The 10,996-nt window shown below is 44.0% G+C and overlaps 2 protein-coding genes across 3 annotated transcripts; one reads left to right on the top strand and one right to left on the bottom strand.

Moving 5' to 3' along the window:
* The first annotated feature begins 1,497 nt into the window (after nucleotides 1–1,497).
* Nucleotides 1,498–6,330, top strand: LOC121871128. 2 transcript variants are annotated; one of them, XM_042373272.1, is made up of 11 exons: nucleotides 1,498–1,533; nucleotides 1,681–2,103; nucleotides 2,669–2,757; nucleotides 3,025–3,144; nucleotides 3,318–3,463; nucleotides 3,895–3,962; nucleotides 4,099–4,350; nucleotides 4,529–4,705; nucleotides 4,949–5,193; nucleotides 5,397–5,640; nucleotides 6,120–6,330. In XM_042373272.1, exons 1-10 carry the CDS (start codon nucleotides 1,511–1,513, stop codon nucleotides 5,588–5,590), a joined length of 1,737 nt encoding a protein of 578 aa, XP_042229206.1. In that variant the 5' UTR covers nucleotides 1,498–1,510; the 3' UTR covers nucleotides 5,591–5,640; nucleotides 6,120–6,330. The 2 variants fall into 2 exon arrangements, with proteins under 2 accessions (XP_042229206.1, XP_042229207.1); XM_042373273.1 differs by lacking the exon at nucleotides 6,120–6,330 and adding an exon at nucleotides 5,869–5,923 and having other exon boundaries at nucleotides 5,397–5,676.
* Nucleotides 6,331–6,773: 443 nt separating this feature from the next.
* Nucleotides 6,774–10,996, bottom strand: LOC121871190. The gene is made up of 6 exons (XM_042373359.1): nucleotides 10,735–10,996; nucleotides 8,872–8,918; nucleotides 8,586–8,667; nucleotides 8,158–8,264; nucleotides 7,852–7,980; nucleotides 6,774–7,367 (listed from the first exon to the last, which is right to left on the bottom strand). The coding sequence occupies exons 1-6, from the start codon at nucleotides 10,979–10,981 to the stop codon at nucleotides 7,320–7,322; spliced, it is 660 nt and encodes a 219-aa protein (XP_042229293.1). The 5' UTR covers nucleotides 10,982–10,996; the 3' UTR covers nucleotides 6,774–7,319.

The following is a 10,996-nucleotide window of genomic DNA, read 5'->3' as shown; positions in this document are numbered from 1 at the left end:
ACTACCATCTTCAAGCCTCAGGTCTGATACTCCTACTCGCGTTTTCAATTTCGACTTTGCATAGCGGTAAAACGCCTTTGGGTTTGACTTGACCTCGCGTGCAACCAGCCTTTGGAACTCCTTTTCAGCCCTCCTACACTCTATCTTTGCTTGGTTTCTGGCTCTTGCATACATCCTCCTGTCTTGCTCATCGTTTGACCCAACCCACGTCTTGAATTTCTGGGTTTTCTTCTTAATTTTGTCGACCGCCGCATGGTTCATGTGTAGGGATCCCCTCGTATTCCTAGAAGCACTGGGTTTGGTCTTGGGTATATATTTATCGATCAAATGGGTCATTTTACTAGTTATGATATTCAGCGTAGTGTCTGCGTTCTTGTACCTTAATAAGTCAGGCCAGTTGATACCCCTCATCTCTTCCCTCATCCCATTGTAATTTCCCTTGTAATATTTGCACCTTGGCCTGGCCTTATCTTGAACTAGGTAACAGTTAAATCTGAATGACAACACTGTATGGTGACTGGTGCCAACTGGGGCAAGGTGTTCCAGTTTGGCCACCATACCCTCCTCGTTTGTTATGATGAGGTCAAGTGGCTTGGGTGTTTGCTCCCCTCTGTAATGTGTCGGGTCTCTCACATGTTGGAACAGAAAATTATCTCTCAGAGTTTCTACAAAAAGAGTAGCAGGATTATTCAAGTCATTCGGGGTTGACTCGTTTCTCCAGTCGATGTCGCCATAGTTAAAGTCCCCCATGATAAGGAGGTGGCTGGGGTTGAGCATCGCCGCATTGTTTATTAAGGTTCTTAAGTTCCTTTGATTTAGTGGGCCACAGTTCGGGGATCTGTAGATACACCCGACGATAAGTAAGTCCCCTCCCTTTAATTTAATTTTACACCACTTGGACTCTTCAAAGACATCCTCTCCCTGTACCCTCGCCTGGCTGGCTCTAAGGTCTTGCCTAGCGTAGATAACCACACCCCTCCTGCAGGATTCTTGAGTTAGGTTCGTAAATGAGTCATATCCAGCAATACTGAACTCACATTCCTCTGGGTCGATTCTCCTGTTCTTGTACAACAGTTCTACAACTCCTACAATATCTGGTTGGTGTACTCTTAGTAGTGTTTCAAACTCCTCCCTCTTATCCAGGAACGTGTCGGTATTAGTGTACATGACATTCAAGCCAGAATTTGTTCTCGGTAACGTCTCTGCTCTTAGTAATAAACCCGCTCCACCCACATTCTCAGAAGCTGCAGCATTTGCTATACCTTTCTCAAAACTGACACATCGTTGATCTTTACTACACACACGCACACATAATTTAGCCTTAACCTATATATGTAAAGAAATGCGTCTTAGAGTTGAATAATAAATGTGTATGATAATCCTGTTTATTCCACCGTGTCTTCATATTATAATATGTAATATGTATTTTTGTTTATTCCGCGACACTTTACAACATAAATGTGGACTTAATTTAATTTCATTGTATTTCCAGTTCGTGTTCTTGAGAAGGATGATCACCTACACGTATATGAGGTAAATGCTTGCAGTATTGACTGGATCACCTTAAAAATAGACACTCTGTATAGCTTATTTCACCTGACAATTATACACCCTAACCTTACCTAACCTAACATGCAACGAAATCCTGACACGTTCTCATCCCGGTGTTTTTCACTGCAGGAATATCTTTTTGGGTGTGATGATGGTGGTGGTCGTTATGTTGATCAGCGTGGAGCACAGCGGTGTGCTCGCCCCTACCAACCCTTATTACACTAGCAGCTCACGCAACACAATCGACGATCATTCCTACGATAACCAGTCCTCCGACTACCAGACAAGGGACGAGGGTTTAAACCTTGCCATGGACGATGAGATGATCACTCCACACCAAGGAAAAACGTCTTCGGGCATCCCGAGTTGCCAATGCAAAATGAGAATATTTAATGGTGGACGACAAATAGTACGCCACCTGGACTTAATGATATCTTGGCTCAACAAGACCACCAAGGAACAACTGGCCAACACTCACCCGAACTTTCCCGTAGACTTCTTGTACCAGATGAGCATGAAGCCAAGCTGTCACTTGTTACCATCACCCCTCAAGTGAGTAGTAGTTTTGTAAATAATGTCAGCTGTAAATATATCATATATATAACTGCCTATCTACGAGTATACCCAGCCTCCGTAGCAAGTAATACCCTGAAAATCTCCCCACCGATCTACAACCTATATTTATTGAGGTGTCATATTAGTCATTTTATGTTCTCCTTCCCTGCTTCTTTCAACTGAAGGGCGCCACATCCCTGCTTTGGGCATCCCCTACTATATCCCTCCATAAAAAATGGTGTCAGGCCATTGCACTATACAACTTCCTCTCATATTTCAGCTACTAATCGCCTCCACGACTCTCTCTCTCTCTCTCTCTCTCTCTCTACCAAACAGAGGTGATAATTAACCTACTAATCTCTATAATAAACTGAGCCCCGGCCACCAGTAGATATAGTCTTTAAAGATGCTAGAATTTGACGAATGAACATCTGGTTTGAGTTAAGTGTATCGGCCAATAAAGGTCACAGGAAAATGTATGGTAGTATCTCACATCAAAACCTCGAAGTGAATCACGTGTCTCTCTCCGACACGCAATAACACATACACTGTGTCCCTCCAGCATAGAGTGGAGGAATATGCACTGGCAGGAGGCGATGATCAACGGAACCAAAATCTACCTTTACTCTGCTTTCTACGACCCCATGCCAGGTGAGTTTACAGCGAGCCAGGGTCCTTAGGTCACTCTGAAGGATGGTCTCACTTAAGAATTAACCACCCAAACACTAACCTAGCCTAACCTGAATTAACCTAACCTAACCAAACCCCCAGGCAGCGGTAAGGTGGTTAATCTTCTGGTAAAATAAGCTGTGATGTCTAATCTTCACGTGATCCGAATATCAAAAGAAAAAGAAATGTTGAGCATGTAACCCAAAGATCAGAGGAAGATACTCGTTAACGTGGTGCTCTCTGGTACAGGCAGACAGCCGTGTGTGAGGGTGCTGGGCGTCACCAGGGCCACACACCCTCCTCCATGCTGGTGTCAACTGTGGTTCTCCCAACAAGGACCTCCTGTAGTGTCCAGTGTCACCTCCTACGGTAAGTTAACCCTTCACCTGGCCTCTGTTGCTGCTTCTAGGTGGCCTCTCTTGCTCCTAAGTGGCCTTGTTTCTTAATGGCCTCTGCTGCTTTTAAGTGACCTCTTTTGTTTCTAGATGAACTCTTTTGTGCAGCTGCCCTGACAACTATGTGATGTTTGGTTGTCTCCTCAGACTACCTGGACTGGCAGTACAGAAACAGCGGACGACAGATGACCTTCTTGTTTACCTGTCCGCTACCAGCAAAGGTGCGCCACCTCCAACCTGCCGCTGTCTCCCTCGTCCACCAGCCCTGCCACCCTGCCACCACCCTTCTCCAGGTACCCGGCCACCACCCTTCTCCAGGTATCCGGCCGCCACCCTTCTCCAGGTATCCGGCCATCACCCTGCTTAATCGTGGTGGCAGATCGTGTTTACTAATCACATTCACTATTGTTCACATTGTACTCGACAGCCGTCACTTTCCCAACGTAAAGTTAGACACACCCGTACACAGCTGAGTATACGGGAGTGGGAGGGGGGTGTCGAACTTAAACAAGAGGCGATCATTGTATCCAGTCAGCCACTAACCCCCCCACTCCTAATTACACACACACACACACACACACACACACACATTATCCATCGTCTGAGAATATAAATACAATTAACAGCCAGTGATGAGGAGTTAAAGATGTTGGTTGTTGATCAGAGTGAGTAGTGGTGAGTGAGTGTCATGATGGTGGTGAGTAACAGATGAAGGTGTCCGCAGGTCGTGGGTGCCAAGGAACGAGAATCGACAGCTTATCTTCCTGACCACAATCTTACGAATCCCGACAGGTAAGCCACCCTCTGTTTATTCCTGAACCACTTATCTCTCTCTCTCTTTCTCTTTCATTCTCTCATTCTCTCTCTCTCTCTCTCTCTCTCTCTCTCTCTCTCTCATTCTCCCCATTCTTCCTTCTTTCGTCTACAGAGTATCCAAAGTGAAGTGGGTACCTGCTGTGTGTGGACCTGCTCTCTATTACTACCACAATGATTTCTCCAAGCGCCTGGTGGAGTGGTTGGAATTCCTGAGGGCTGAGGGCTTCGGCAGGGTGTTCCTCTATGCCACCGACGTCCATCCTAACATAACTAAGGTCCTTAACTACTACAAGAAGGAAGGATTTATTCACCTGACGGATTATTCTTATCCTCCGCCGTATATTAATGAACCAAGTATACGCAGGTAGGATGGTTGTAGCTGTGTGTTAGGTAATGTTAGTTGTATGTTAGGTAATGTTAGTTGTATGTTAGGTAGATGTTAAGTTTACTCGTATTGAATGAGACTTTTCTTTCTAATTGTAAAGGATGTGATACTGTCGCTTCCTTCATTCCTTCCTTCCTTCCTTCCGTCCGTCCCTAAGGTTATGGACGGAAGTAGAGCGGAAGAAAATGTTCGCCCAGGAGAATATATACTTCACAGACTGTCTCCTCCGACACATGCATCAATACCGCTTCATCGCCCACTTTGACCCCGACGAGATACCCATCTTGCCCCACCACGACAACTTTATCCACTTCCTCCACCACCTGTTGACTGGGTAGGTGTTCCTCGACGCCTTTCTCATCGATCACCGCCAGTCAGGTTAAAACGAAGTTGGAACTGGGTATGGGGTGAAACATAGCCACTAAGACATTACCTATAGATACTGGTGTGTGTGTGTGTGTCGTGTTGCGTTGTGGACGTACTGTACTGTATATAGGTATTTAGACACAGAGGGTGATGACCCCCTACTCACATGACCTCGCCTGCGTGAGTAACTACAACACAGCTGTCCTTCCAGACCAGAACAGACTAAGGCGCGCAGGAAGACCGGTAAGAGGCCTGCGTCATACAGCCTCTCGTGGAAATACTTCTATGAGGACCTAGAATCTCAGAGCGAGTCCGCTAAGCTGCCGGAGTACCTGTGGGCGCTGAGGCACTCTCGTTGGGTCGTTAGGGACACCACTAAAAGCAAGAAGAAGCCTCTTTATGATATGGACATTGCCAGGGCTGGCTTCTCCCACGGTGTCATCCTGTGTACTACAGGTACACTCTGTGTTAATGTGTGTGTGTCAAGAACATGGTGTTTGGCACACACAAACACTAGATACTGTGTTACTCTTATGTCGTGTTTACTAGTCCCTGTACACCATACACCAATATAAACCCTTTATATTATAGACCCTGTATATTAAACCATGTATACAGACCTTGGCAGATAATGTACACATGTTATATCTCCTGTGCAGGGCAGTGTAGATTCACGGGTAAGTACAACATCCCTGATAGCGTCGCTTACCTGGGCCACTTCAGGGAAGGGGCGACGTGTGGACAGAGGTGCAAGTCAGCCAGCAGCACGAGGGAGGAGGTGTTCCTACACAGGTACCGGGAGCCAGTGTCCAAGGCTGTGACCAGTGTGCTTAAGGCGCTTGAACTTATATAGTAAAGAGTATGTCTGTGCCACACTACAGTAAGGTGCCACACTACAGTAAGGTGCCACACTACAGTAAGGTGCCACACTACAGTAAGGTGCCACACTACAGTAAGGTGTCACACTACAGTAAGGTGCCACACTACAGTAAGGTGCCACACTACAGTAAGGTGCCACACTACAGTAAGGTGCCACACTACCGTAAGGTGCCACACTACAGTAAGGTGCCACACTACAGTAGCACACTACAGGAAGGTGCCACACTACAGTAAGGTGCCACACACAGTAAGGTGCCACACTACAGTAAGGTGCCACACTACAGGAAGGTGCCACACTGCAGGAAGGAGAGACACTACAGTAAGGTGCCACACTACAGTAAAGCCACACTACAGTGGGTGCCACACTACAGTAAGGTGCCACACTACAGTAAGGTGCACACTACAGCACGCTAAAGGTGCCACACCACACAGTAAGGTGCCACACTACAGTAAGGGTGCCACACTACAGTAAGGTGCCACACTACAGTACACACTACAGTAAGGTGCCACACTACAGTAAGGTGCCACACTACAGTAAGGTGCCACGCTACAGTAAGGTGCCACGCTACAGGAAGGTGCCACACTCCAGGAAGGTGCCACACTACAGGAAGCTGAGACACTACAGGATGGTGCCACACTTCAGTAAGATGTGATAGTATTTTTTTCCAATATGTACACATTATTTTACTTAAATGTCTATTGTGTAATAATAAATACGGATACAATTATGTCTCTTATACCATGTGATCTCCCTTGTATAATAATAATAATAATAATAATAATAATAATAATAATAATAATAATAATAATAATAATAATAATAATAATAATAATAATAATAATAATAATAATAATAATAATAATAATAATAATAATAATAATAAAGAACCATAAAGAAATACAAAAATTAAAAAAAAAGATGAAAAGTGAGAAACAATATATGTATGTTGTGTTGTCAATAGTACGAGAAACAGTTGAGACTCTGCAATTGTGTGTAAATGAGGCAGTAAGTCAGATCATCAACCTGGGACTTGGTCACATATGGCAGCAGGGTCTACCATTAGAGAACACATTATGCTTCCAATATCTTCCCAGACGGTAGTACCTCCCTACGTATAACAACACATTAAGGCTTCAGTGTAAATAATACCATAAACTCCCGATATTTTAAATTTATTGGTTATTTTTTTTAGAACAATGAAAGAAAACATTGGCAAAAATGTGAACATGTTCCGTATTTTTTTATTAACTCCTAATTATCAAAATTTAAACTGCTTCTTTTGAAAGAAGTAAACATTACACTTACGAGGTTCTTAAGTAAACTTTGATCAGTCCTGGTAGTAACTTATACGTAATTAAACACTAGTGAGGTTCTGTTAAATAATTAAACATCTACTGACACCAGACAATAAGGATGGGAGTGAGTGGGTGTTGGGGGACAGCTCATCGTTTCAAAGTATCGAAGACTTCCATGGTGTGTCTGTTTCAGTCTTCAGGTGTGCTATTGATGAAGGCCAGGTGGACTATTGGACTTTCCGTGTTCCTTAATCAAGACTTGAGTAGACTTCGGACATCCCAGGACTTACATATATTAGACTTCACAACGCTCCCAAGACCCATGTAAGACTATGAAATCTTCATGAACCTCCAGGGGACACTGGGGACGTACTACCACAACCCTGCAGAACTCCTGAAGAAGGAATCTAAGGCGTGGTGCATCCTTGCCAGGCACACTTGTAGAATGCTCGAAACTGTAAAGGAGGAGGGGGGGGGTGATAAAGCAGATGTGAGTGATATTACTGACAGCGAGGTAAAGATGTGTGTGTGTGTGTGTGTGTGTGTGTGTTTTAATTATGTATCTATAACTAGTTTGTGTTGCCAGTAGTACTATGTAGGTACAACTAGGTTATATAATTCCAAAGTACATCATTATTTCTATGCCCAGGAAGAGTCCATGTATCAGTTAGTTAGTTACCCTTAGGGCTAGTGTGTGCCAACCCTTTCTTCAGGTAAACACACAGGGGAGATAGTACCCAAAACGTGTAATCAAGACAGGTGTGTGGCTTAGGCGACTGAGGACAGGTGTGTGTGATTAAGGGATACGGGTGTGTAACTCACGCTGGACTATGGAGGATAGGTGTGTGGCTTATATTAGACTACTGAGGACAGGTGTGCAACTTATATTATGTGACTTGGGACAGGTGTGTGATTTCGGGGTACAGGTGTTTAACTCACGCTGGACTCTGGAGGACAGAAGTTGATGCGGTCGACGAGTTTCTCCAGCAGCTCTGGCTCATTCTGTTCTACGAGGGCTATTGTCACCTTCTCCAGCACCGCGGTGATGTTAACCAGACCGCCGCTGTTCTGTTAGGCAAGGGGAGGGGGATTAATGCAACTAATTTAACATTAGGAATAAAAAGCTGAATGCAAACCTAACCTAACCTAACCTAATATTTCCTAATCATATCTGACTTAATCTAACCTAAAATGACCAAACGTAACCTGACTTAACCAAACCTCGGCAGACTGTATGTTACTCACCAGGCGTTGGCGAACACAGGCAAACATCGGACGGCTCAGCCCGGGGTTGCTCCTAGCCCAGTCGAAGAACTCTTGGCGTAACTCTTGTTGGCTCTTCCCGGCGGTCTCTAGCGGCGAGAAACGAAGCGAGGTCAAACGCCATTGCCGGAGATGAATTAGGAAAGCGTGATTGAGGGATAAAACACAAGGTCATTTCACAACAAACTAGGGAAGGCTAAAAATATAGGTCATCTCCAAGAAAATGAGGCAATAGACGGGGTCAGGTCGTGAGAATTAATAAAAACTGAGAAGAGTCGAAGGAATAGGTTAAGGTAGGCCACGAAAGGTTATTATTAGAAAATCTTCGACATACGGTATTCAGTGACTGGACCTTGAGGGAGTTATCTTGAGGTAATCAATTACTTTTGGGTGTTGTATAGGGAGTTTACCTGGGGGAAGTTCGATGTTGAGCTGGTTGGCACAGTCTTTTAAGTGCTCCAGCCTTCCTAGTACGCTGTGACACACCTTAACCTGCGGGCAGTAGCGAGCACAGGGTGGGGGTGAAATGATAGTAGTAGTAGTAGTATAAACATTATTACCATATACTCAACTAAAACATATATTAACAACAAACACAAACATTAATTACATCTCATTTTAGTTTATTTTCTATATATTAATCCAATTGACCTTTGACCTAGGCTGACCCTCCACTGACCCATTGTATGTACTCACCCGACGGAGGCACTCTGCTTGGTCAGTTGAGTTTGCACACTTCTTCTCTGTTGAGTGGAAAAAATAGGATTAGGTTAGGTTAGGTCAGATTAGGCTAGGCTAGGTTAGGTTAGGTTAGGTCAGGTCAGATTAGGCTAGGCTAGGTTAGGTTAGGTCAGATTAGGCTAGGTTAGGTTAGGTTAGGTTAGGTTGGATTTTGAGATACCTGTATTTTATGTTTTTATTCAACATATTTACGCCAGCATAACCACTGCATTTATTTGTTTATTTTAAAGTCAAAACAAAGGGGTAGAGTTCCGGGTGACAGTTCGATGTAAGCAAAGGGGGGTAAACAAAACGTGACGTCACGAGCCCACACAGCCATTTTTCGGGGCTCATGGCGATCAACTAACTCTTGAAAAGCCATTAAATTACCCAAATCCTACCACAGGTCTCTCTCTCTCTCTCTCTCTATCTCTCTCTCTCTCTCTCTCTCTCTCTCTGACGGTTCACTTATCTGTAGGGATGCACCGATACACATTTTGTACCGATTCCGATACTCCTTATATACTTATTTCAGTCTGAAGTATAATTTAATCTAATCTGATCTTATAGGATGAAAAGTCTAACTATCCTTAACTACACAGGTTGTTATTGTAAATATATGGATGGCTTTTTCGTTATTCATCATCTTGTTTCATTATGATCAAGTCCCAGACTGGTCCAGACTGGTCTCATGACTGTTCTGGCGCGGCAATTAACTCCATAGGAATATTGAGAATTAGACCTGTCCAAAAGACTAAGTTGGACCAGATCAGATTGGTCCAAACAGGATGGCAGGAATAGGCTGTATGTTAGAGCTGTACAGCATTACTACAAAATTTGGAGGTATGTACAGTACCAGTATCGGTATCGACCGATAGTAATCTTACCGGTACCCATACCGATTAATCGGTGCATCCCGAGTTATCTGATAAGACAATAGGAAACGCCAAGTGCCTCTGATAACGCCTCTGGTTACTCCAGGTTTTGCAAAAGAGAGATAGAGACGGGGAGGGAGAGGAAGAGATGTAGATGAAGAGAGAGAAGGGGAGTTTGGCTAAGTTTGATTAGCTTAGCTTAGCTTAGCTTAGCTTAGCTTAAGATTGCATAAGAATGATTCGACTTTAAGTGAAATAATCTAGAATAACGTAGAATTCTGTTTAATGAATTTTCTACTAAAATCCGTTCTGTAAAGTTTTTGTATGGCGTTGTGTTATGTAACCTTTTAATCATCTGTACATAAAGTAGCTATACATTTTCAAATAGATTACAGTGTACAAGCTCCACCCATCATAAGGTGTCAACGGGTACAAAAGAAACATCAATACCTAACCATGAATACCGGACAAGTGGGTACCGTAAATATCCCCCAACCTGACCTTGTTATCTCCCAGGGGTACACATGGGGGGCTTCCAGGGTATAATGAGGGCTGGTGAAAATCAATATAGAATATACCAATTTTACCAGATTCAATTCATGAGGTGATATGAATTTAATATTACGTTTACAATACCTAAAGTGGCTTCTGTCCAATTACCAAATATGTTTTATGACCGTCGCTCTATATTGAATTAGTGTTAATGTATTATCATTCTGTATTCAGTGTCTCAGTAATGGGGGTACGGGCTCAGGGTGTACCTGGTGAGAAACAGTTTGAGAACCCTTGCCTGAGACCTAAACTAACCAAGATTGGCACTCATTGGGACAGGTTTGGTTAGGTTAAGTTACGACCTATTTGTACTATAGGGGTCTATTGGGACTAAATTCTATTAACAATGGGGCCTGTTTGACCGGTCTCCTTTACTCTGCTATATGAAGCATACAGGAGAGGCGTCACTTACCGTAGCCACGTCCGTGATGTTTGCTTCTCATGGTGTTGGCGGGGACCAGCACAAGGGCGGACACCCCCAGCAGGAGCAGCACGGTGGCGACAGTCTTCATCACGGCGACTTCGGGAATAACACTGCCTCCCTTGCTCTTGCACTGGGTCTTTATCCATCGCTGGGCTTGCAGAGTTGCCGAGTGTGATATACAAGTCGAGGCCACACGACAAAACATGCTACAATTCGTCACCGGTTTATTAGCCATTTTTGAAAGTCATCT

Source organism: Homarus americanus, unplaced genomic scaffold, assembly GCF_018991925.1.
Source record: "Homarus americanus isolate GMGI-L3 unplaced genomic scaffold, GMGI_Hamer_2.0 scaffold40565, whole genome shotgun sequence".
Lineage (NCBI taxonomy): Eukaryota > Metazoa > Arthropoda > Malacostraca > Decapoda > Nephropidae > Homarus > Homarus americanus.
The sequence above is the reverse complement of the archived record's forward strand: the minus strand, read 5'-3'. Positions and strand labels throughout refer to the sequence as shown.

Coding starts and splice junctions, on each gene's coding strand:
- LOC121871128 (XM_042373272.1), top strand. CDS start 1,511: ATGATCACCTACACGTATATGAG. Junction 1,534..1,680: donor ATCACCTACACGTATATGAG/GTAAATGCTTGC, acceptor TTTTCACTGCAG/GAATATCTTTTTGGGTGTGA. Junction 2,104..2,668: donor TTGTTACCATCACCCCTCAA/GTGAGTAGTAGT, acceptor GTGTCCCTCCAG/CATAGAGTGGAGGAATATGC.
- LOC121871190 (XM_042373359.1), bottom strand. CDS start 10,981: ATGGCTAATAAACCGGTGACGAATTGTAGCATGTTTTGTCGTGTGGCC. Junction 8,265..8,585: donor CAACATCGAACTTCCCCCAG/GTAAACTCCCTA, acceptor TCTCGCCGCTAG/AGACCGCCGGGAAGAGCCAA. Junction 7,981..8,157: donor CCTGTGTTCGCCAACGCCTG/GTGAGTAACATA, acceptor CTTGCCTAACAG/AACAGCGGCGGTCTGGTTAA.